The sequence below is a fragment of the Callithrix jacchus genome, chromosome 9, assembly GCF_049354715.1.
Source record: "Callithrix jacchus isolate 240 chromosome 9, calJac240_pri, whole genome shotgun sequence".
In the NCBI taxonomy this organism is placed as follows: Eukaryota; Metazoa; Chordata; class Mammalia; order Primates; family Cebidae; genus Callithrix; species Callithrix jacchus.
The window spans coordinates 42,660,835-42,688,146 of NC_133510.1; the positions used below are offsets into that span (position 1 = coordinate 42,660,835).

At 38.6% G+C, this 27,312-nt stretch overlaps 1 protein-coding gene across 21 annotated transcripts in view; it reads right to left on the minus strand.

The window, feature by feature from the left end:
• Positions 1–27,312, minus strand: part of CCDC91 (coiled-coil domain containing 91) — a 366,252-nt gene that overhangs the window by 17,674 nt on the left and 321,266 nt on the right. For 2 of the 21 annotated variants that reach the window (XM_078339019.1, XM_035255951.3), the window contains exon 13: positions 20,313–20,396. The exons of 18 other annotated variants lie outside the window; for them this stretch is intronic. In XM_078339019.1, the coding sequence (XP_078195145.1) occupies positions 20,313–20,396 (84 nt within the window). Of the gene's footprint in view, positions 1–20,312; positions 20,397–20,559; positions 20,677–27,312 lie in introns of those variants that run through there. One more of the 21 variants, XM_054238234.2, reaches the window with a different exon arrangement.

A 27,312-nucleotide genomic window follows, 5' to 3' on the forward strand; every position in this document is an offset into this window, starting at 1 on the left:
AGAACATGTAAGTGTCTAGCTCCAGAGTATGAACTCATACTGCCACAATGAAGTAATGTAAATAGCTTTATGATAGACGATGAAGATTTAATAAAAATAATATTTGTAGGGTGGTTATCTTTTTTAAAAAAGTTTATGATGATTTTAAGGAAGAATAAGTAAAGATTATTCAGAACCTAAAATAAAAATACAAGAAAAAATGAACAAAAACATTTGAATAAAAGTTACTTCAAAATATCCGTATGTGCTAAAGTACTTCTCTTGATTAAATCAAATAGTAAAACTGTATATATATATATATATATATATATATATATATATAGTGAAGTATATTTGCTATATCTCTGTGTGTATGTGTGTGTATATACATATATATGTACATATGTATATACATATATATGTACTTAGATATTTGCTCTTTCTGTGTGTATGTGTGTATGTATATATATACAAGTGTACAGATACTTGCTATATCTGTGTGTATATACATATATACATGCACATACATATGTTTATACAAAGATGTGCACATATACATGTATATACTATATATAGTATAATAGGACTATATATGAACACATAAGTGTATGTATACACATATATGTGCACACATATACATATACATGTGTATATAGGTATACATGTGTACATATATGTGTCTGTATGTACACGTGTGCGCGTACATATAGGTGTACACATATGTATGTATATACACCCCCAAAGATATAGCTATATGTATGCATATGTATATGCATATATACACATACATATGTATATATATTGCTATATCTGTATGTGTATGTATATATGTACATATATATGTACATAAACACACAGAGAGATATAGCAAATATACTTCACTATATGTATAGTTAAGTATATCTGTGTGTGTGTGTGTGTGTGTGTGTGTGTGTGGATACACACACACACAGATAGAGATACAGCAAAATATATCTCAATAGTCAATATCATATGATTCAGGGGATTCTGCAACCATATTAACAAATATAGATAAATATCATTCTTTTTAATGGATGCATATTATTGAATTGTAACACATAGGTCATGTAACTAGTTTCTGACTGATAGACATTTAAGTTGTTTCTATTTTGAAAATATCAAAAAATAAAACTCGAGTAAGCTATGCTCACCCAGCCTTAGTGACCAGGGAAAGACAAAGTTTCTAAGAAAAACAAACATAAAAAACTCCTAAACTATCCTCTGGGTAAGTCACAAGTGTGAGACTCGGCTACTCCTGCTCAAAAACCTTCAATGGGGTAAAACAGAGATCATGACAGGTGAGAGGCAGGACTAGATTGCAGTGTATGGAGGACAGAATAGCATATGAAGGCTCGCATCGTGAGCTTTTGCTCCAGAACAACTGTAGGAATACATTAGGAAAGCCAAAGAGAACCTACAGACCCTCTGAAGGAAGTGGATTGCTCCTGCAGGACTTGGGAGACACCCCAAATACTGTGGGTGCCCAAACTGTGGAAGTGGGAAAGGGAAACTGTATGCCCCTGAACAGACCCCCATACTGGGGAACCTGAAGCTCTAGATTACGAGAGAAGATTCTGACCTTACCTGGAGCTGAGTCAATTTAGAGAGCCAGATGAAATACAGGAGTAGAGGAAGCAGCAGGCAAAGCCCTGTAGGCTTGCTGAATCCCCTAGCAAGGCATTTCTGCCTCACCTCACAGGGATCCTTGAGGAGGGCTGCCAGAGGCACTGGGAAAAAGCCACAGGGAGAAAGAAACCTCCAGCTGAACTTTGTAACAATTTGAACCAACTGAGAAGTCTCATGTCCAGAACTCTGAAAAGTATGTGAATCTGGTGTGCTGACTCCACAGGCAGAGGAAGAAGGAAAGCCCTCTCTCAGACCACAGTAGAATAAAACTGGAAATCAACTCCAAAAGGACCCTTCTAAACCATACAAATATATGAAAATTAAATGACTTGCTCCTGAATAATCACTAGGTCAACGATAAAATAATGATGGAAATCAAAAAGTTCTTCGAACCGAATGACAATAGTGACACAACCTATCAAAACCTCTGAGATACAACAAAGGTAGTGCCAAGAGGAAAGTTCATAGCCCTAAATGCCTACATCGAAAAGTTTGAAAGAGAACAAACAATTTAATGTTACACCTCAAGGAACTAGAGAAACAAGAACAAACGAAGTCCAAATCCTGCAGAAGAAAGGAAATAACCAAAATCGGAGCAGAACCAAGTGAAATTGAAACAAAAAAACTACAAAAGATAAATGAAACAAAAGTTGGTTCTTTGAAAATAAAATAAAATTGAATGACCTTTAGAAAGATTAACCAAGAAAAGAAGAGAGAACATCCAAATAAGCTCTACTAGAAATGATATGGGAGATAATATGACTGACACCACAGAGATACCAAAGATCATTCAAAGCTACTATGAACACCTTTATGCACATAAACCAGAAAACCTAGAGGAGATGGATAAATTCCTGGAAAGATACAACCCTCCTAGCTTAAATCAGGAAGAATTAGATACTTTGAACAGACCAATAACAAGCAGCAAGACTGAAATAGTAATAAAAAAATTACCAACAAAACAAGTCCAGGACCAGATGGATTCACAGCAGAATTTTACCAGACATTCAAAAAAGAACTGGTACCAATCCTATTGATACTATTCTACAAGATAAAGACGGAACCCTCCCTAAATCATTCTATGAAGCCAGTATCACCCTAATATCAAAATCAGGAAAAAATATAACCAAAAAAGAAAACTACAGACTAATATCCTTAATGAACATAGATGCAAAAATCCTCAACAAAATACTAGCTAACCAAATCAAACAACATATCAAAAAGATAATCCACCATGATCAAATGAGTTTCATACCAGGGATGCAGGGATGGTTTAACATATACAAGGAAATAAATGTGATACACCATATAAACAGAATCAAAAACAAAAATCACATGATCACATCTCAATAGATGTAGAAAAAGCATTTGACAAAATCCAGCATTCCCTTATGATTAAACCTCTCACCAAATTGGCATACAAGGTACATACCTCAAGGTAATAAAAACCATCTATGACAAACCCATGGCCAACATAATACTGAATGGGGAAAATTTGAAAGCATTTCCTCTGAGAAATGGAATAAGACAAGGATGCCCACTCTCACCATTCCTCTTCAACATAGTACTGGATATCCTGGCCAGAGCAATTAGACAAGAGAAAGAAACAAAAGGCATCTAAATCAGTAAGGAGGAAGTCATACTGTCACTGTTTGCTGATGATAAGATTTTTTACCTAGAACACCCTAGAGACTCCTCTAGAAAGCTCTTAGAACTGATAAAAGAATTCAACAAAGTTTCCAGATACAAAATTAATCAGTAGCTCTTCTATACAACAAGTGACTGAGCTGAGAATCAAATCAAGTACTCAAACCCCTTTATAATAGCTGCAAAAAACAAAAATAAAAACTTAGCAATACACCTAACCAAGGAGGTAAAAGACTTCTACAAGGAAAACTAGAAATCACTGCTGAAAGAAATCACAGACTACACAAACAAATGGAAACACAGTCCATGCTCATGGATGGGTGGAATCAATATTGTGAAAATAATCATACTGCCAAAAGCAACCTACAAATTCAATGCAATTCCTATCAAAATACCACCATCATTCTTCAGGGTATTAGAAAAAAAAATCCCAAAACTCATATGGAACCAAAAAAGAGACTGCATACCCAAAGCAAGACTAAGCAAAAATGGAAGAGAGAGCCCAGAAATAAACCCAAATACTTACAGCCAACTGATTTCGACAAAGCAAACAAACACATAAAGTGGGGAAAAGACACCCTATTCAACAAACGGTGCTGGGATAACTGGCAAGCCACATGTAGGAGAATGAAACTGTATCCTCATCTCTTAACTTATACAAAAATCAACTCAAGATGAATCAAGTATTTAAATCTAAGATGTGAAACTAAAAATTCTAGAAGATGACATTGGAAAAACCCTTTGAGACATTGGCTTAGACAAGGATTTCATGACCAAGAACCCAAAAACAAATGCAATAAAAACAAAGATAAATAGCTGGGACTTAATTATACTAAAGAGCTGTTGCATAGCAAAAGGAAAAGTCAACAGAGTAAACAGACAACCTACAGAGTGGGAGAAAAATCTGCACAATACATACATCTGACAAATGACTAATATCCAGAATCTACCACCAAATCAACCAAATTAGCAAGGAAAAACAAAAAACAAAGAATCCCATCAAAAAGTGGGCTAAGGACATAAACAGACTGTTCTCCAAAGAAGATACATAATGGCCAAAAAACATATGAAAAAATGCTAACATCACTAATGATCAGGGAAATGCATATCCAAACCACAATGCGGTACCACCTTAGTACTGCAAGAATGGCCATAATAAAAAAAATCAAAAAATAATAGATATCTGCATGGATGCAGTGAACACGGAACACTTCTATACTGCTGGTGGTAATCTAAACTAGTACAATCACTAAGGAAAACAGTGTGGAGATTTATTAAAGAACTAAAAGTAGAACTACCATTTGATCCAGCAAGCCCACTACTAGGTATCTACCCAGAGAAAAATAAGTCATTATAGGAAAAAGATACTTGCATACTCATCTTTATGGCAGCAGAATGTGCAACTGCAAAGAGGAGGAACCAGCCCAAATGTCCATCAATCAATGAGTAGATAAAGAAACTGTGGTCTAGATACACGATGGAATACTACTCAGCCATACAAAGGAATGAATTAATGGCATTCACAGCAACCTGGATAGGACTGGAGACTATTATTCTAAGTGAAGTAACTCAGGAATGGAAAACCAAACATCACATGTTGTCACTCATAAGTGGGAGCTAAGCTATGAGGATGCAAAGGCATAAAAATGACAGAGTGGACTTCTGGGACTCAGGGGAAAAGGGCAGGAAGGGAGTAAGGAATAAAAGACTACAGACTGGGTGCAGTGTATACTGCTTGGGTGATGGGTGCAGCAAAATCTCACAAATCACCAACAAAAAAGTTACTCATGTAACCAAACACTACCTGTTTCCCAATAATCTATGGAAATAATAAAACAAAAAAATTTAAAACTCTATGTGTGAATATGTGCCATGGAATATTGAAGAAAAACACAGCCTCAAATTTGATAACTTTGTTTAGTAGCTTAAAGGGCAGTTAAAAGAGAAGGTTGTTTATAGAAGTACCTATACAGATGATATGCCTTTTTCTTTTTTTTGAGATGGAGTTTTGCTCTTGTTACCCAGGCTGGAGTGCAATGGCGCGATCTCGGCTCACCGCAACCTCCACCTCCTGGGTTCAGGCAATTCTCCTGCCTCAGCCTCCTGAGTAGCTGGGATTACAGGCACGCGCCACCATGCCCAGCTAATTTTTTGTATTTTTAGTAGAGATGGGATTTCACCATGTTGACCAGGATGGTGCCAATCTCTTGACCTTGTGATCCACCCGCCTTGGCCTCCCAAAGTGCTGGGATTACAGGCGTGAGCCACATACTTAACAAAACAGAAAAGTCAGTCTGTTTAAATGTGTTGCAAGTTAACATTTGGGCTTGGGCTCTCACTAATAAGGCCCTTGGGAAAATATAAACATCCCTTCTCAATTCAGATCTCAGGCTTGCCCATCACATTCTTGTTTTCAGCTTGAGCTTTTGGCACTTTAGCCTGTAACTAAGGCCTTGCAACAGATGCCAAACTAAACATTTGGGAAAAACAATTACAATGACATCCTTTTTTGTTTAAGTAATTTAAAAGCATATAACATGAAATAAAACAAAGAAAAACTAGGATGAGGAAATAATTCTAAGAAACAGAAAATGTGATGTCTTTGAAAGCATCTTCTTGGATGTTCACACCTTATTTAGAGTACACATGTAATTGTCAGGATAGCCTTTGGAGCACAGGAGGAGATATATGAATTTGATAACAGACATTAGTGAAATATAAAAAAAAATTACTGAATGTATAGGGTATTGGCGCAACAAAGATTCACTCAAGTTTACTTTTCACATCTCTATTTCTGGCTAGTTTGCATGACTGACTAGCAGGAATCTGCTGTGCTTTAAATGTCCCCTTCAAAACCCATGTTGAAATTTAATTGCCATCATAACAGCATTTAGAGGAATGCTGTTACGTTCCTCTTTAAGACCTTTAAGAGGTGATTATCATGAGGGCTCTGCCCTCGTGAAGGGATGACTAATGTTATTATTATAATAACATTATTATTATTGTTAGTGTTATTATAACATTATTATTATAATAATGTTATTATTGAGAGAGTAGGGTTGTTATCTCAGGGGGGTTCCTTATAAAAGAATGAGTTTAGCCTCCTTCTCTATCTCCTGCCTCTCATCTTCTGCCATGGGATGATGCAGCAAGAAGTCCTTCACTAAATAAATGCCAGCACCTTGGTCTTGAACTTCCCCACCAATAGAACTGTGAGAAAATAAATTTCTTTTTCTTTCTTTTTTTTAGAGACAGGGTCTCATTCTGTCACCAAGGCTGGAGGACAGTGGCACAATCTTGGCTCACTGCAACCTCTGCCTCTCAGGGCTCAAGCGTTCTTCTTGCCTCAGCCTACCGAGTAGCTGGGAATACAAGCGCATGCTACTGTGCCCAACTAATGTTTGTAATTTTTGTAGAGATACAACTATTTTTGTAGAGATGTGTTGCCATGTTGACCAGGCTAGTCTTGAACTTCTGGGTTCAAGCAATCTGCCCAGCTCAGCATCCCAAAGTACTGGGAATACAGGCATGAGCCACTGCACTTGGCCTAGAAAATAAATTTCTGTTCACTAAAAATTATCCAGTTTTAGGTTTTGTTATAGCAGGACAAAATTGACCAAGACAGCATCCTAATAAAAACCCTAATAAAAAAAAAAAAGACTGATTTTTTTTAACCATTAACTTTTTCAGGTAAAGTCTGTTTCACTCTTTAAGAAGAGGAAAATAACTGTCTGCTCCTGAAGACTTTTATATTAAACTTTTCTGAGCACATTACTGATGATGTAGAAAACATTTTGACATATTTAGCAGGAAATCCTTCAATGTCAGAAGACTATTCTTAAAACATCAGATTGCTCTAATAATATTTTTGTGAACTTATTAAAATAACGTGCTAACTAAGCCCTTTCAATTAGTCTTTGCAATTCTTTATGGCAAAAGAGTAGTTCCCTTTGTGGGGGATAGTAGTGACTGGAAGGAGGTGGATGGAGAGGGAGGGTGTGGGATGTTGGTAATATTCTGCTTCTTGGCCATGTACTTCCCTCATGAAAATTCACTGAGGAAGAAAATAATCATAGAATCTATGTTAAACAAAAGTGAGTTTTTAGAAAAGTAAGCTCTGAGTAGATGCAGCCTCAGATATTATAATTTTTAGTTAAAACATATTAATGGGTTACTATTGATAAACAGCATAACCAAATAAAACTAATGATGCTGCATTAATGAAACAATAGCTCATTTTAGATTATCACTTATCACTCTCCTGTGTATTTTCTAAATACTGTTTTCTTTTTTTTAAGGTTATATTCATTGAATTTGTTTTATAAACAGTCTATATTGAATTAAAAAGTTAACTAAAGAGTTAGCGAAAAGGATATGAAATCAATTAGGGAAATATCAACAGGGCTACATTATTAAAATATTCTAGAAATCCCAATCTATTTTCTTGAGGCCTCTTTACAAGATCCAAGAGAGAATACATGGACATGTGAAACCAACTACTTGTCAAGGTAGGGAGGTCACATTTCACAAAACCAATAGTAGGAGGTATCTCATCAAAATGAAATCCTTAGCTAATGGGAAGAAAAGTCATCTTCTCCAGTTATTTCTAGCCTTTCAAAGATTTTTCCCTACCAAAGTGCCCCATAAGAAGTAAGAAAATAGCAATCTTAGAAATCATTGGTTTTCAGATCTGGAGTAGTAGGTGGTACAGTTGGGGAAAAAAAACCCCACAACCGATTTCTTTTTTTCTTGGGGGTGGGGAAGAAAGGAGTTTGGGTAGAGTATTTGACTTGTATACAGACTGTAAATTAAAGCCTCCATTTTCACCCGTTTTTTTTTAAGTTGACAGATACATGTGCATATTTGTTACAAAAGTAAACTTCTCTCATGGGGGTTTGTCATTCAGAGTATTTCATCACCCAGGTATTAAACCTAGTATCTGTTAGTTATTTTTACTGATCCTCTTCCTCTTTCCACCCTCTAATAGGTCACAGCATCTGTTGTTCCAATGGAACAGAATAGAGAGCCCAGAAATAAGGCCTCACACCTACAACCATCTGGTCTTTGGCAAAGCTGACCAAAACAAGCAATGGGGAAAGGACTTCCTGTTCAATAAATCATGCTAGGATAACTAGCTAGCCATATGCAGGAGATTGAAACTAAATGCCCTCCTTAGGCCATATACAGAAATCAACTCAAGATGCATTAAAGACTTAAATGTAAAAGTCAAAACTATAAAAATTCTTGAAGACAACCTAGGTAATGCCATTCTGGACCCAGGAATGGACAAAGATTTCTTGACAAAGACACCAAAAGCAATTACAATCAAAGCCAAAATTGGCAAATGAGATTAAATTAAATGAAAGAGCTTCAGCATAGCAAAATAAACTATCACAGACAACCTACAGAATGGGAGAAAATTTTCAAAAACTGCATCTGATAAAGGTCTAATACCTAGGATCTATAAGAAATTTAAACAAATTTACAAGAGAAAAAGAAACAACTCCATTAACAAGTGGGCAAATAACATGAACAGATACTTTTCAAAAGAAGACATACATATGGCCAACAGGCATATGAAGAAAAGCCCAGTATTACTGATCATTAGAGAAATGCAAATCAAAACCACAGTGAGATACCATCTCACACCAGTCATAATAGCTATTATTAAAAAGTCAAAAAATTACAGATGCTAGCAAGGTTGAGGAAAACAGGGAATGCTTATACACTGTTGGTAGGAGTATAAGTTAGTTCAACTATTGTGGAAAGAAGTGGGCAATTCCTCAAAGAGTTAAAAACAAAACTTCCATTTAACCCAGAAATCCTATTGCTAGGTACATACCCAAAGGAAAATAAATCATTCTATCATAAGAAAACATGCATGCATATGTCCACTGCAGTGCTATTCGCAATAGCAAAGACATGGAGTCAACCTAAATGCCAATCCATGATAGACTGGATAAAGAAAATGTGGTACATATACACCCTGGAATACTATGTAGCCATAAGAAGAACACGATCATGCTCTTTGGAGGAACATGAATGGAGCTGGAACCCATTATCTTTAACAAACTAGCACAGGATCAGAAAATCAAATACAAATGTTTTCTTAAGTTGTCTTAAGACAGTGATGCAATCAAGGGTCAGTTTATCTGTTTTTCTTACTTTTATACATATCAGTACAATTACCACGCTCTCTGAAAGAAAACACAGGTTGAGTATCCTTTATCCAAAATGCTTGGGACTACAAGTATTTCGAATTTGGGACTTTTTGGATTTTGGAATATTCATGTTATAACTACCGGCCGAGGATCCCAAATCCAAAAATCCTAAATCCAAAATATTCCCATGAGGATTCTCTTTGAGCAACATATGTCAGTGTTCAAAAAGTTTTTACTTGAAGCATTCTGGACTTCAAATTTTCAGATTGGGGATGCTCAACTTGTCAACAATTTCCTCTAAAAAATGACAATAAAAACTATAATTAAGCACTTACAATGTGCTGTGTGCTAGGCAATGAGTTAAGTGGTTTACATGCCCACTACCACTTAACCTTTAAAGAATCAGGACATTCCTGCTGAGAAACACCAGCAACATTGTGAATACTCAATAACATTAGCTATTATTATGATGTAGCTGCATAGGATTTCCCTCCTTTTATAGTTTGCCTGTTCTTTTGTTTATTCAGACAATAGCTGAGGATCTATGACTTGTCAGGCACGATTGTGAACAATGTAGCAATCTTAATCCTGTCCTGTTTCTGCCAAGCATTCCTTTGAGGGAGTCCTGGAAAATCTACATCTAGGAAAAACTTTGCTAATTTTTGAATATCTTTTAATTTTATAGCACAGCCGAGACTTAAAGTACAGCATGAGGGAGGAAAGGCCATATAAGGATCCTTTCTGCATTCTGACATACTTAACTAATCAGTTCTCTATAAATGAAATTTATTTCCTAACCAATAACCATTCTGTGCCATCTAATCCCTCCTATTTCATACAACTTGGCATTTATTGATTCACTAATTGCTTCATGTTTTAACAAGGAACCCAATTTGTGCATAAACCGTATGGGAATGGAGGTCATGCTTTATGCACCAGGGGTTGGCAAACTTTTGTAGAGGAACAGATAGAAAATATTTCAGGCTCAGTAAGCCATATGGTCACCATCACAACTACTCAACTCTGCTACTGTAGCATGTAAAAGCAGCCATAAATAATACATAAATAAATGGAAGAAGCTGTGTTTCAACAGAATTTTATTTAAGAAAACACAGGGCAAAATGGATTTGGCTCATTAGCCATGTTTTGCTGACCTTGATTTATCCCAAAATACATTTAACTGTGCTAGATAGAAAGGTGGCCTTAGTAAATATGCCTTGCTTGTAAGAGTCAATGATGTTGAAAAAGGAAATACAGAAAATAGAGAAAGTGGAATGCACTTATTTCTCTCCTAAATCAGACTCCACATGAGCTAAAGATAACATTTTTATGATGATTTAAGGTGTTTTTCCCTTGGGAGAAGGGAGAAAAAAAAACTGACATGAAAGTAATATTGACGGAGAAGCATAAACTTTGGTGCTTAGCATGGTACTTTTTTCCTTGCACATACAAAACAGATATTTGTACACAAGGTAGGAAAATATACTGGCAAAAGGAATCTATTGGTAAAGAAATGCACCAAAGAAACCCAAAAGTAGGTGTTCCAAGTAGGCAAAAGTAGTTGGAATTTTAAAAATAAGATTTAAAAAAAATAAGATGAACACAAGATTCTAAGTACCAAAATCCAGCTAGTCATACACACGTGTGTTTTAATGAGATTCAGAGCAATTTCCATAAAATAAAAGAAGAGAAGTTAATTTACTTCACTGAAAACAGGAGAAGTCCTAGAGTACGCTAGAATTGAGAGTGTTTTATTATTTTCTCATGGTTGATAATAACGTTCATCTGCCAACAACAAGCAAAACTCCTGGTTATGGTGGAAACAGAAGCTTGCTAGCTGCATAAAATGACAGCAAAGGATCACATCAACACATTTTTTTCCCAGGACAAAATTGACATATGAGAGGCAGACACAGTGCAGAAGCTCCTTCATGAAACAAAGTACAAAACAAATACAGCTTTTTCTCAGACTCCACTGTAAAGAACAAGTATTCTGGTAAGAGGAATCACCCTAGGCTCAATCCTTGCTATGACCTCCATTCTCATTTAATCAGCAAATATTTAACGAATGCTTATAAAGTATCACACACCAGGGGGAGGACTCAAGATGGAGCTGTGAGAATAACCCAGGATTGAAGCTCTCGCTGGATGCGCAGAGAGGGTGAGGCGGGGATGCATTTCCAGACGGATCTTAGTTGCCCACAGAACGGGGAAATTCCCAGGTATAAAAGAGATGTGGGATGCCAGGCAGAGGTCTCGGCTGGTGTAGCTGGCAGCCGGTGCGGCTCCAGCCCTCGCCAGAGCGCAGAGGCGCTCCACAGCGCTCCATACAAAAGTGCACTGTTACGGGTGCCCTGTTGAACCGGCAAATTGAGACCTGGGAGGGCTAACCTTGACACTGAATGGGACTTGGGAAGTGAGCCAGCCTAGGAAATCCCAGGGACAAAGCGTTTGGGCTAGCGCAGTGCGACAAACAAAACGGCGAATCCAAACCCTCACGGTGAGGTTTTCTTAAAGCGCAGCTCCGTGGGGGAGGGGCGTCTGCCATTACCGAGGCAATCAGCCCCCACTGAGGTACACACCCATTGCTGACATAGCCTGCCATTGCCGAAGCAACCCGGTACAACAGAGAGACTCCGCTACAGGGCGTAGCCTGTGGCAACAGGGCGGAGACCGCAGCAGAAGGGCAGAGCCTGCAGCAACAGGGCGAACCTCACACCAGCAGGGCAGAGCATCGGCAGGCAAATAATGACTTGACTGCCTCCTAGCTGGGCAGGACAGCGAGGAGGACACTCACAAGGAAAGACTCAACCCACCCCCCCAGACAGAGCATCTGAGAAAAAAAGGGTTTTTTTCAGCCTATCAGCCCTGAATGAACAACAGAGCTCACAGCTCAGCAATTGAGCTCCTACAAAGTACAGACTGTCTCCTCAAGCAGCTCCCTGACCCCTCTATATCCAAAAGACTGACATTTGGGAGGCATCATTCTGGGACAAAGAAAGCAGAAGAAGAAACTGGTAGCATCCCTTGCTTTTCCGCAGCTGCTATGGGTGCACCCCAGACAAGCAGGGCCTGGAGTGGACCTCAGCAGTCATAGAGCGAAGGGGCTAGACTGGTAGAAGGAAAACCAAGTAACAAAATACTTCATCACCAACAATCTGGGTGTCCACTCAGAGACCCAATCGAAAAGTTAGCAACTACGCAGACGACAAGTGGATGAATCCACAAAGATCGGAAGAAACCAGCACAAAAAGGAGGAAAACTCCTGAAACCAGAACACCTTGCCTCCTAGAAAGGACCAAAACTCCTCATCAGCAAAAGAACAAAGCTGGACGGAGAATGACTGTGATGAAATGACGGAATTAGACTTCAGAAGGTGGATAATGAGAAACTTCTGTGAGCTAAAAGAACATGTATTAAATCAATGCAAAGAAACTAAGAACCTTGAAAAACAATATAAAAAAAGATTTGAGGAAATGATAACAAGAATGGATAACTTAGAGAGAAATATGAATGAATTAAAGGAGCTGAAAAACACAATACGAGAACTTCGTGAAGCATGCACAAGTTTCAACAGCCGAATTGACCAAGCAGAAGAAAGAATATCTGAAGCCGAAGATCAACTCAATGAAATAGAACGAGAAACCAAGATCAGAGAAAAAGCGCAAAAAGGAATGAACAAAGTCTCCAAGAAATGTGGGACTATGTGAAAAGACCTAACCTACGTTTGATAGGTGTACCAGAAGGGGACGAAGAGAATGAATCCAAGCTGAAAAATACTCTTCAGGACATCATCCAGGAAAATATCCCCCACATAGCAAGAAAGGCCAACACTCAAATGCAGGAAATACAAAGAACACCACAAAGATATTCCGCAAGAAGAGCAACCCCAAGGCACATAATCGTCAGATTAAACAAGGTTGAAATAAAGGAGAAAATACTAAGGGCAGCCAGAGAGAAAGGTCGGGTCACCCACAAAGGGAAGCCCAGCAGACTCACAGCAGATCTCTCGGCAGAAACACTACAAGCCAGAAGAGAGTGGGGGCCAATGTTCAACATTCTTAAAGAAAAAAACTTTCAACCCAGAATTTCATTGCCAGCCATACTGAGCTTCATAAGTGAAGGAAAAATAAAATCCTTTGCGAACAAGCAAGTACTCAGAGATTTTGTCACCACCAGGCCTGCTTTACAAGAGCTCCTGAAAGAGGCACTACACATACAAAGAAACAACCAGCACCAGCCATTCCAAAATCACACTAAATGCTAAAGAGCATCAACATAATGAAGAATCTACAACAACAAAAGGGCAAAACAGCCACTTAGCATCAAAATGGCAGTATCAAATTCACACATAACAATATTAACCCTAAATGTAAATGGACTAAATGCACCAATCAAAAGACACAGACTGGCAAATTGGATAAAAAGCCAAAACCCATCAGTGTGCTGTATCCAGGAAACCCATCTCACATGCAAGGATACACAAAGGCTCAAAATAAAGGGATGGAGGAAGATTTACCAAGCAAATGGAGAGCAAAAAAAAAGCAGGAGTTGCAATTCTCATCTCTGATAAAATAGACTTTAAAGCAACAAAGATCAAAAGAGACAAAGAAGGCCATTACATACTGCTGAAAGGATTGATACAACAAGAGCTCATGATCCTAAACATATATGGGCCCAATGAAGGAGCACCCAGATACATAAGGCAAGTTCTTAATGACTTACAAAGAGACTTAGACTCCCACACAATAATAGTGAGAGACTTTAACACTCCACTGTCAATATTAGACAGATCAACCAGACAGAAAATCAACAAGGAGATCCAGGGCTTGAACTCAGACCTGGAGCAAGCAAACCTGATAGACATTTACAGAACTCTCCACCCCAAATCCACAGAATATACATTCTTCTCAGTGCCACATCACACCTACTCTAAAATTGACCACATAATTGGAAGTAAAGCACTGCTCAGCAAATGCAAAACAACGGAAATCATAAAAAAACAGCCTCTCAGACCATAGTGCAATCAAGATAGAACTCAGAATTCAGAAACAGACCCAGAACCGCACAGCTTCATGGAAACTGAACAACTGGCTCTTGAATGTTGACTGGGTAAACAATGAAATGAAGGCAGAAATAAAGAAGTTCTTCGAAACCAATGAGAAGGAAGACACAACATGCCAGAATCTCTGGGACACATTTAAAGCAGTCTCTAGAGGAAAGTATATAGCAATAAGTGCCCATATGAGGAGAATGGAGAGATCCAAAATTGACACCCTATCGTCAAAATTAAGAGCTAGAGGAGCAAGATCAAAAAAACTCAAAACACAGCAGAAGACAAGAAATAACTAAGATCAGAGCTGAGCTGAAGGAGATTGAGACACAAAAAACCCTTCAAAAAATCAATAAATCCAAGAGCTGGTTTTTTGAAAAGATCAACAAAATAGACAGACCACTAGCCAGATTGATTAAAAATAAAAGAGAGAACAACCAAATAGATGCAATAAAAAATGATAAAGGGGAAATCACCACAGATTCCACAGAAATTCAAACCGTCATCAGAGAATATTACAAACAACTCTATGCACATAAACTAGTAAACCTGGAAGAAATGGATAAATTCCTGGACTCCTGTGTCCTCCCAAGCCTAAACCAGGAGAAAGCTGAAACTATGAATAGACCAATAACAAGGGCAGAAGTCAAGGCAGCAATTAAGAGCCTACCACACAAAAAAAGCCCAGGTCCAGACGGGTTCACAGCCGAATTCTACCAGACACACAAAGAGGAGCTGGTAGCATTCCTTCTAAAACTATTCCAAATAATCCAAAAAGAGGGAATCCTTCCCAAATCATTTTATGAGACCAACATCATCCTGATACCATAACCCGGCAGAGACCCAACAAGAAAAGAAAACTTCTGGCCAATATCCATGATGAACATAGATGCCAAAATCTTCAATAAAATATTGGCAAGCCGATTGCAACAGCAAATGAAAAAACTTATTCATCATGATCAAGTAGGATTCATCCCGGGGATGCAAGGCTGGTTCAACATACGCAAGTCTATAAACGTAATTCACATAAACAGAACCAAAAACAAAAACCACATGATTATCTCAATTGACGCAGAGAAGGCATTTGACAAAATTCAACAGCCCTTTATGCTAAAAACCCTCAAGAAACTCGGTATTGACAGAATGTATCTCAAAGTAATAAAAGCTATTTATGACAAACCAACAGCCAATATCATACTGAATGGGCTAAAACTGGAAGCATTCCCTTTGAAATCCAGCACTAGACAAGGATGCCCTCTTTCACCACTCCTATTCAATATAGTACTGGAAGTCCTAGCCAGAGCAATCAGGCAAGAAAAAGAAATAAAGGGTATTCAAATAGGAAAGGTGGAAGCCAAATTGTCTCTATTTGCAGACGACATGATAGTATACCTAGAAGACCCCATCGTCTCAGCCCAAAAACTCCTGAAACTGATAAGCAACTTCAGCAAAGTCTCAGGATATAAAATCAATGTGCAAAAATCATAAGCATTCGTCTACACCAATAACAGACTTAAAGAAAGCCAAATCAAGAATGAACTGCCATTCGCAATTGCTACAAAAAGAATAAAATACCTTGGAATACAACTCACAAGGAACGTAAGGGACCTCTTCAAGGAGAACTACAAACCACTGCTCAACGAAATCAGAGAGGACACAAACAGATGGAGAAACATTCCATGTTCATGGTTAGGAAGAATTAATATCGTGAAAATGGCTATACTGCCCAAGGTAATTTACAGAATCAACGCTATCCCCATCAAGCTACCACTGACTTTCTTCACAGAACTGGAAAAAACCACCATGAACTTCATATGGAACCAAAAGAGAGCCCACATAGCCAAGTCAATTCTAAGCAAAAAGAACACAGCGGGGGCATCACACTACCGGATTTCAAACTATACTACAAGGCTACAGTAATCAAAACAGCATGGTACTGGTACCAAAACAGAGATATAGACCAATGGAACAAAACAGAGGCACTGGAGGAAATACAACATATCTACAACTATACAATCTTTGATAAACCTGACAAAAACAAGCAATGGGGAAAGGATTCCCTGTTTAACAAATGGTGTTGGGAAAACTGGCTAGCCATGTGCAGAAAGCAGAAACTGGACCCCTTCCTGACACCTTACACTAAAATTAACTCCAGATGGATTAAAGACTTAAACATAAGATCTGGCATGATAAAGACCCTAGAAGGAAATCTAGGCAAAACTATCCAGGACATAGGAGTAGGCAAGGACTTCATGAACAAAACACCAAAAGCATTGGCAGCAAAAGCCAAAATAGACAAATGGGACCTAATAAAACTCCACAGCTACTGCATGGCAAAAGAAACAGTCACTAGAGTGAATCAGCAACCAACAGAATGGGAAAAAATTTTTGCTGTTTAACCATCTGACAAAGGGCTGATATCCAGAATTTACAAAGAACTCAAACAGATTTACAGGAAAAAAACAAGCCCATTCAAAAGTGGGCAAAGGATATTAACAGACACTTTACGAAAGAAGACATATATGAGGCCAACAGTCATATGAAAAAATGCTCATCGTCACTGGTCATCAGAGAGATGCAAATCAAAACCACATTGAGATACCATCTCACGCCAGTTAGAATGGCGATCATTAAAAAATCTGGAGACAACAGATGCTGGAGAGGATGTGGAGAAAAAGGAACACTTTTACACTGTTCTTGGGACTGTATATTAGTTCAACCATTGTGGAAGACAGTGTGGCGATTCCTCAAGGCCTTAGAAATAGAAATTCCATTTGACCCAGCAATCCCATTACTGGGTATATATCCAAAGGACTATAAATTGTTCTACTATAAGGACACATGTACATGAATGTTCATTGCAGCACTGTTTACAATAGCAAAGACCTGGAATCAACCCAAATGCCCACTGATAATAGACTGGATTGGAAAAATGTGGCACATATACACCATGTAATATTATGCAGCAAACAGAAATGATGAGTTTGTGTCGTTTGTAGGGACATGGATGAATCTGGAGAACATCATCCTCAGCAAACTGACACAAGAACAGAAAATGAAAGACCGCATATTCTCACTCATAGGCGGGTGATGAAAAATGAGAACACATGGACACAGGGAGGGGAGTACTAAACACTGGGGTCTACTGGGGGGAAAAGGTGAGGGCCAGTGGGAGGGGGATGTGGGGAGGGATAGCCTGGGGAGAAATGCCAAATGTGGGTGAAGGGGAGAAAGGAAGCAAAACACACTGCCATGTGTGTACCTACGCAACTGTCTTGCATGTTCTGCTCATGTACCCCAAAACCTAAAATGCAATAAAAAATTAAAAAAAAAATAGTATTACACACCTTTGCATATATTGGGAACACATGGCTCTTTTAAAGCCCTTCATTCTTCTTGAGGGGAAAGCAGCTGCCATTTGAAATAGTAGATTGAATAATTACAGTTACTGGTAAGTGCTAGGAAAAAAAATAATTCATTGGTGGTAGAACATGCCACATGCCAGGAGGAGAATATGCAGTTATTGTTACCTAAATTGGTTATGAATCGCTTTTCTCTTTTAAGTCTCCCCAGAAAAGAAGACCAGAGACACTAACGGAATCCTAGAGGAGCTGCTACAATAAATTATTATATAGAGGAAGTTGATTTGAGTGTACAAAATATGGACTGTAGTGCACTACCCAGAGCTTGCCTTCAGGACTAATGTACTAATTTCTCCAGCTGCTGGTAGTGGTTTGTGGTACTCAGTTGAGTCTCTCCCACATCCAATGAATGGTCAGTATATGGGTACCAAAGCTCAGTCCCCTTTCCCTAAAGTGATTCAACCCTGATGGCCATGCCCACTCCAGGGCTCCTTAAGGGATCAGCCGAATTCCTTGTGCAACTATATTTTGCTGGATCCTACACTTCCTCCTCCACATAGATGCTGAGCCTCAGGGCATTCCCTAATGAATTTTCTGCATGTAAATCTCTATCACAGAGACCTTTTTGAAGGTATCTCACCTAAGACAAACTGGTAAGACTGTACTAGTATCTAGCATTAGCTGATTACTGAATCTGGATTTAGCACAGTAAAAGGCATTAATTAACTCCTAGAGCTGGAAGGAATTAGAAAGAACATTCTGTTCAATGGTAAACAGTTTTTTTCTCCAAAGATGAGTTTAGAAAAATGGCAGGGGTAGGGAGGGAAGGAAGAAAAGACAACTGAGAAACATTCAGAATAATCTGTGTAAGTCCCTTGGAAAAATATCTTTATAATTTAGAGTACTTACTTTAGTGATAAGAAGAATGTCCTTGAGAAAACTGGCAGTGCTTTTGGAGTGAGCTGCTTTGTTTGTAACAACTAGGGGGTGGCTACTATTGGCATCTACTGGGTAGAGACCACCGGATGCTGCTACAGATAAGAGTGACTGTACAGCTCCCACAATAAAGAATTATCTGGTCCAAAATGTCAATATGCTGAGATTACAAAAGTGTGATTTAGAGTTTACCAGTCATATTATGCTCATTATCTCATTTCATTCTTGGGACTACTAAGATTGTTTCGCATCTCCAGATGGCAGTCACTATGTAACTGGAAAACACTGAAAGTTTTTTACCCCTTAATCTCTTCCCTATAAACCAAGAAGGAAACAAGCCTATTTATAAAGCTTGATTTGCAGGATCAAGACTATCATTAACTAATATATTCAAATCCTTCACTGTATTAAGAAATTAAATCATGAATTTGCATCAGATAAAAATTATCTGCACGCATATGAATTCTGCATTTATATAACATTTATTCCCAAAGCTTGATTCTCATAAAGAATGTCTAAATTTTATGTGACTACTGGTAGATTTGATCTATTTATATACCATGTTATCTTTTTGGTTTTGTCTTTTTATCCCTGAGGGACATATTCAGTAAATATTGTCATCAATGCTAATACACAGCTCTGTCAAGAGGACATATGGAGTCTGGTTTTTTATGAGTGCTCTCTCTGAAGTTCTGATTCTGCCACTTTCCGGTGGTGTGATCTTGCACAAGTCATGTAACCTTTCTCAAAGCTTTAGTTTTCTTACCTGTGAAATGAGGATTATAACAGAATCTGAACTACTGGCCCTGTCATAAGCATTAAACGAGACAATGCACATGAAACACAGTGACTGGTAAACACACACAATGAATAAACAGTGGCTGTGTTAAACATTTGTTGCTTTTTTGGCTTCCAGCATTTATTTCTCCTTCCTAATGACAACTTAAATTCCATTGGGGAATTAATTCTTACTCACTGGACTGTAATTAGGAATCTTGCCTTTCCCTACCAAAGAGGCAAGCATGTTCCCTATCAAAGAACCAAACTAGTTCAATTAGATGCTTCCTCCTTGGAATTTACATAGTCAGAGGAGAAACAAAGACACAGGAATGGTTTTGTCCATTCGTAGTAAAGATGTCCTGGCCTGTTTATTTTTCACTATGAGAGCACTGCTAGTGTTGCTGCCTCTTCGTTTCCAAAGATGTCTTGCTTTTTTGCCCATTACCAAATCTGGTATACAGCTTCCTATCATGCCTCTGATAACCTTTCAACAAATTCCCTTTCCCTAAAAGTTAGTCTGATTCAATTTCTATTGCTTGCAATTAAAGGACCCTATAGATACAGAGTAGCTATGTATCACATACACATCAAATATTTAATCTAACTCTTCGAAGTAAATACAAATAAAACGTAGTAATTTGTCTCCGCTTCCAGAAATATGTTTAATCATTAATTTGATTTTTGATTTTAGCCCTAATACACATCCACATACAGTGAAACCTACATAGGAGTTGAAACACTGCTTACCTAAAGGAAATTTTCCTGTGGTGCAAAGGTGCTGTTTAAGCAGTCATCTCTGTTTGCTCTCTGTTGGAGCACTTCTTGGTAGGACTTCAAGAAATACAAGGCAAATGAAAAAAAAAAAAAAACTGAATGTCTTATTGATGTCTGATTGCTTGAGTCCACAATTCTATAGACTCACCTGAGATCTTAAATAAGAATCTTTTCAGATACAGAAGCTTTCATTATTTTTGGCTTTACTTCTGTGTCTTGGATGTGGTTACTCTTTGGGTATAGCTATGGGTCAAGACTCTGTGTGGTAAATCTGAATCTGGAATTCCTGGCATCAGGCTCATTAGAAGAGGAGTGTAGCACTGGTAACTGCATGTTTCTTAAACAAGGAAAGAAATGAATAATCACTTTGGGTTTTCCTTTACAGACGCTTTCATTAATTTCATTTTTTACTGTAGAAAGATGAAACTCAATTCTCTGAGTTACTGTAGTGTTTGATTTACAGAATAAACTCTTTCAGGGCAATGGAATATTGTGCCTCTCTCAGGTCGGTAGCAGTAAGAAGCCAGTAAGATGGCATTTCAGTGCAGAATACAGAAATCTTTTATTTACTATCACTTGGTATACAAAATGCAGAATTGATTAGTTTTCCCATATCCCAAATTAGAAAAAAAGGCAAAGAGTAATGATTCTTTGAGTAGGGAAATTTGGAAAAAAAAAATAAGAAAGGTAAAGATTTTCTAGTTCTTGCTGAATAATTTTGCCAAATATTTCGGCAAAATATGTATTTAAAACTGTGAGGTAAAAATCAGTCCATTTGGCAGATACTACAATGGGTAACTGTTGTTATTTTCAGTACTACTGAAACAGCTTTTTAGCTTGAAGTGTAGCGTTTAGGTTTTTCTGTAAGTACCACTACTGATCTGTCATTTTTGCTGCAAGTTTCTAAAACTAAAATGACAACTCCAAAAAAATTTCTACAGATTAATTTATAACGATAGGGAAACTGCTTTACTAAACTTCACTTAAGTCAGTTAGCTGCCAGACAGAGCATTTTTTTCCTTGGTCTGTATTATGTGAAGTCAAACAAATGTGTAAGAATCTTTTATGTGACATAAGCATGCCATGCCTACAGGCATAGCTTGTGAAAAAAGAAGCAACTGTAAGGAGCCATGTAAACTTTAGAGTGTAAGAGTAGAAGTAAGGATACCATAGACGTCAGGCAAAACATGATAATGGCTTGGACGGTGGTGACAGCAAAAGAGTTTACAGAATTGACAGTAATATATCAGATTCTTTATATACTGAAGACAGATTTCACAATGTATTGAATATGAGGGAAGAGGAGACAGAAGTCATATAAAAAATTTTAGCTTAAAAGCATCGACACAATGAAGAAACTGCGTCAACTAACGGGCAAAACAACCAGCTAGCATCAAAATGACAGGATCAAATTCACGCATAACAATACTAACATCAAATGTAAATGGGCTAAATGCCCCAATCAAAAGACACAGACTGGAAAATTGGATAAAAAGTCAAAACCCATTGGTGTGTTGTATCCAGGAAACCCATCTCACACGAAAGGACACACATAGGCTCAAAACAAAGGGATGGAGGAAGATTTACCAAGCAAAGAAGAGCAAAAAAAAAAAAAGCAGAAGTTGCAATCCTAGTCTCTGATAAAATAGACTTTAAACCAACAAAGATCAAAAGAGACAAAGAAGGAAATTACATAATGGTAAAACAATCAATGCCACAAGAGCTAACTATCCTAAATATATACGCACTCAATACAGGAGCACCCAGATACATAAAGCAAGTTCTTCACAACCTGCAAAGAGACTTATAATCCCACCCAAAAATAGTGGGAGACTTTAACACTCCACTGTCCTTATTAGACAGATTAATGAGACAGAAAATTAACAAGGACATCCAGGACTTGAACTCAGATCCAGACCAAGCAAACCTGATAGACATCTACAGAACTCTCCATCCCAAATCCAGATAATATACATTCTTCTCAGCACATCACACCTACTATAAGACTGACCACATAATTGGAAGTAAATAACTCATCAGCAAATGCAAAAGAATGGAAATCATAACAAACAGTTTCTCAGACAGCAGGGCAATCAAATTAGAACTCAGGATCAAGAAACTAACTCAGAACTGCACAACTTCATGGAAACTCAACAACTGGCTCTTGAATGTTGACTGGATAAACAATGAAATGAAGGTAGAAATAAAGATGTCCTTTGAAACCAATGAGAACGAACACACAATGTACCAGAATCTCAGGGATACCTTTAAAGCAGTGTCTAGAGGGAAATTTATAGCAATAAATGCCCACATGAGAAGCCAAGAAAGATCTAAAATCGATACCCTACCATCAAAATGGAAAGAGCTAGAGGAGCAAGATCAAACAAATTCAAAAGCTAGCAGAAGACAAGAAATAGCTAAGATCAGAGCAGAACTGAAGGAGATAGAGACACAAAAACCCTTCAAAATCCATGAGCTGGTTTTTGAAAAGATCTACAAAACAGACCACTAAACAGATTAATAAAAAAAAACATAGAGAGAAGAATCAAACAGATGCAATAAAAACAATAAAGGGATATTACCACCAATTCCACAGAAATACAAACTACCATCAGAGATTACTACAAACAACTCTAAACACATAAACCAGTAAACCTAGAAGAAATGGATAAGTTCCTGGACACTTGCACCCTCCCAAGCCTAAACCAGGAAGAAGTTGAAACCCTGAATAGACCAATAACAAGGGCTGAAGTTGAGGCAGCACTTAACAGCCTACCAACCAAAAAAAGTCCAGGTCTAGATGGGTTCACAGCTGAATTCTACCAGACATACAAAGAGGAGCTGGTTCCATTCCTTCTGAAACTATTCCGAACAATCCAAAAGAGGGAATCCCTCCCAAATCACTTTATGAGACCAGCATCATCCTAATACCAAAACCCAGCAGAGACTTAACAAAAAAAGAAAACTTCAGGCCAATATTCATGATGAACACAGATGCAAAAATCATCAATAAAATATGGGAAATTGACTGCAACAGGACATGAAAAAGCTTATCCATCACAATCAAGTAGGCTTCATCCTGGGGATGCAAGACAGGTTCAACATATGCAAATCTATAAATGTAATCCACCACATAAACGGAACCAAAGATAAAAACCACATGATTATCTCAATAGATGTAGAGAAGGCCTTTGACAAAATTCAACAGCCCTTTATGCTAAAAACTCACAATAAACTGTGTATCAACGGAACATATCTCAAAATAATAAAAGTTATTTACGACAAACCCACACAGCCAACATCATACTGAATGGCCAAAACTGGAAGCATTCCCTTTGAAATCCAGCACTAGACAAGGATGCCCTCTCTCACCACTCCTATTCAATATAGTACTGGAAGTCCTAGCCAGAGCAATCAGGCAACAAGAAGAAATAAAGCGTATTCAATTAGGAAAGGAGGAAGTCAAATTGTCTCTATTTGCAGATGACAGGATTGATTGTATATTTAGAAGACCCCATCATCTCAGCCCAAAATCTCCTGAAACTGATAAGCAAATTCAGCAGTCTCAGGATACAAAATCAATGTGCAGAAGTCACAAGCATTCCTATACACTAATAACAGACTTAAAGAAGGCCAAATTAATAGCATACTGTCATTCACAATTGCTACAAAGAGAATAAAATACCTAGGAATACAACTAACAAAGCATGTAAAAGACCTCTTCAAGTAGAACTACAAACCACTGCTCAAGGAAATAAGTGAGAGCACAAACAGATGGAAAAATATTCCATGCTCATGGTTAGACGGAATCAATATTGTGAAAATGGCCATACTACCCAAAGTAATTTATAGATTCATCACTATCCCCATCAAGCTACCTATGACACTCTTCACAGAACTGGAAAAAACCACCTTAAACTTCATATGGAACCAAAAGAGGGCCCGCATAGCCAAGACAATACTAAGCAAAAAGAACAAAGCTGGAGTCATCACACTACCTGACTTCAAACTATACTACAAGCCTACAGTAATCAAAACACCATGGTCCTGGTAACGAAACAGAGATATAGACCAATGGAACAGAACAGAGACCTCAGAGGCAATGTCACACATCTACAACCATCTGAACTTTGACAAACTTGACAAAAACAAGCAAAGGGGAAAGAATTCCTGTTTAATAAATGGTTTTGGGAAAACTGGCTAGCCATGTGCAGAAAGCAGAAACTGGAACCCTTTCTGACATCTTACATTAAAGTTAACTCCAGATTGATTAAAGACTTAAACATAAAACCTAACACCATAAAAATCCTGGAAGAAAACCTAGGTAAAACCATTTGGGACATAGGCATAGGCAGGGACTTCATGACTAAAACATCAAAAGCATTAGTAACAAAAGCCTAAATAGACATATGGGATCTAATTAAACTCTAGAGCTTCTGTACAGCAAAAGAAACAATCATTAGAGTGAACTGGCAACCAACAGAATGGGAATACATTTTTGTAATCTACCCATCTGACAATTGGTTAATATCCAGAATCTACAAAGAACTAAAAGAGATTTGCAAGAAAAAAACCAACCAACCCATTCAAAAGTGGGCAAAGGGCATGAACAGACATTTTTCAAAAGAAGACTTTTATGAGGCCAACAAATATACCAAAAAAAAGTGCTCATCATCACTGGTCATTAGAGAAATACAAATCAAAACCACATTGAGATACCATCTCATACCAGTTAGAATGGGGATCATTAAAAAATCAGGGGACAACAGATGCTGGAGAGGATATGGAGAAATAGGAACAGTTTTACACTATTGGTGGGAGTGTAAATTAGTTCAACCACTGTGGAAGACAGTGTGGCGATTCCTCAAGGATCTAGAAATAGAAATAGAAATTCCATTTGATCCCGCAATCTCATTACTGGGTATATATCCAGAGGATTATAAATCATTCTGTTATAAAGACACATGCACATGTATGTTCACTGCATCACCGTTTACAATAGCAAAGACTTGGAACCAACCCAAATGCCCATCAATCAATGATAGACTGGACAAGGAAAATGTGGCACACACATATACCATGGAATACTACACAGCCATAAAAGATGATGAGTTTGTGTCCTCTGTAGGGACATGGATGAATCTGGAAACCATCATTCTCAGCAAACTGACAGAAAACAGAAAACCAAATACCACATGTCCTCACTCATAGGTGGGTGTTGAACAAGGAGAACACATGGACACAGGGAGGAGAGCATCACAAATTGGGGTCTGTTGTGGGGGAATAGGGGAGGGACATGGAGGGTAGCGAAGTGGGGGAGGGATAACGGGGAGAAATGCCAGATATAGGTAACTAGGGGATGGAGGCAGCAAACCACATTGCCATGTATGTACCTATGTAACAATCCTGCATGTTTTGCATGTGTACCCCAGAAGCTAAAGTGCAATGATATATATACATACACATATATATATACACACACACACATATATATATATGTGTATATATATATATATATACATATATATATATATATATATAAAAGGGGGAAGAGAGAGAGAGAAAAAAATTAGCTTAGACATTATTATTCTGGGAAGTTTTTTCTCTGATACATTAGAACTTGGTTAATCTCCATCCCAGAGTCCTGGCATACAGCCACTATATAAATATTCAATAAATATTTATTAATGTATGAATAGAATAAATAAAATCTATACAACAGAACTCAACACTCTTGTCAATAAAAGTATTGGGAAATGAAGAAATGTGAGAGGGAGGACTCAAGATGGCGCTGTGAGAACAACCCAGGATTGGAGTTCTCGTTGTGTCTGTAGAGAGGTGAGTCTGAGCTGCTTTTCCAGACTGATCTTTGTTGCTCACGGAACGGGGAAATTCCCAAGTGAAGAGGAGACGCGGGACGCCAGGCAGATATTCCACCTGGCGAAGCCGGCAGCCGGGGTGGCGGCGGCCGGCCCTACCCAGCGCTCCCCAGAGGGCGCACTTGTCCGGGTGCCCCGTTGAACCGGCAACTGGAGACGTGAGAGGGCTGGACTTGAGACTGAGCTAGACTTGAACAGTGGGCAAGCCCAGGGGATTGCAGGAACAGAGCGTTAGGATTGGCCCAGTGGGACGAACAAAACCGCGATTTCAAACAAGCCCCGTGCAGACGGCCCGAGACGCTCTGAGGGGAAGGGGCGGCCACCATTACCGAGGCAACCCGCCCCAACTGAGATACACGCCCATTGCTGACGCAGCCAGCCATTGCCGAGTCAACCCGTCCCTACTGAGATACACGCCCACTGCTGATGCAGCCTGCCGTCGCCGAGGCAACCCGCTACAACAGAGAGACTCCGCCACAGGGTGTGGCGGAGAACAGCAGAACAGGGGAGCCAGGGCGAGCCTCACAACAGCAGGGCGGAGCCTCGGCAGGCAAACAGTGGCTAGTCTGCATCCTAGCTGGGCAGGACCTCAACGGACATCCAAAAATAAAGCCCAAACCCCTCAACACAGAGCATTTGAGAAAAAAAAGGGTTTTTTTAATGAGCTCTGTTGCAGCAGAATCAAACATAGCAGCCTAACAGCCCTGAATGAACAACACAGCTCACAGCTCAGCAATTAAACCCCTATAAAGTACAAACTGTCTCCTCAAGCAGCTCCCTGACCCCTCTATATCCAAAAGACTGACATTAGGCAGGCACCATCCTGGGACAAAGATAGCAGAAAAAGAAACCGGTAGCATCCCTCACTGTGCCACAGCTGCTAGAGGTGCAACCCAGACAAGCAGGGTCTGGAGCAAATCTCAGCAGTCGTACAGCGAAGGGGCTAGACTGGTAGAAGGAAAACCAAGCAACAGAAATACTTCATCATCAACATTCAGGGTGTCCACTCAGAGACCCAATCGAAAAGTCAGCAACTATGCAGACGACCAACGGACAAATCCGCAAAGATGGGAAGAAACCAGCGCAAAAAGGAG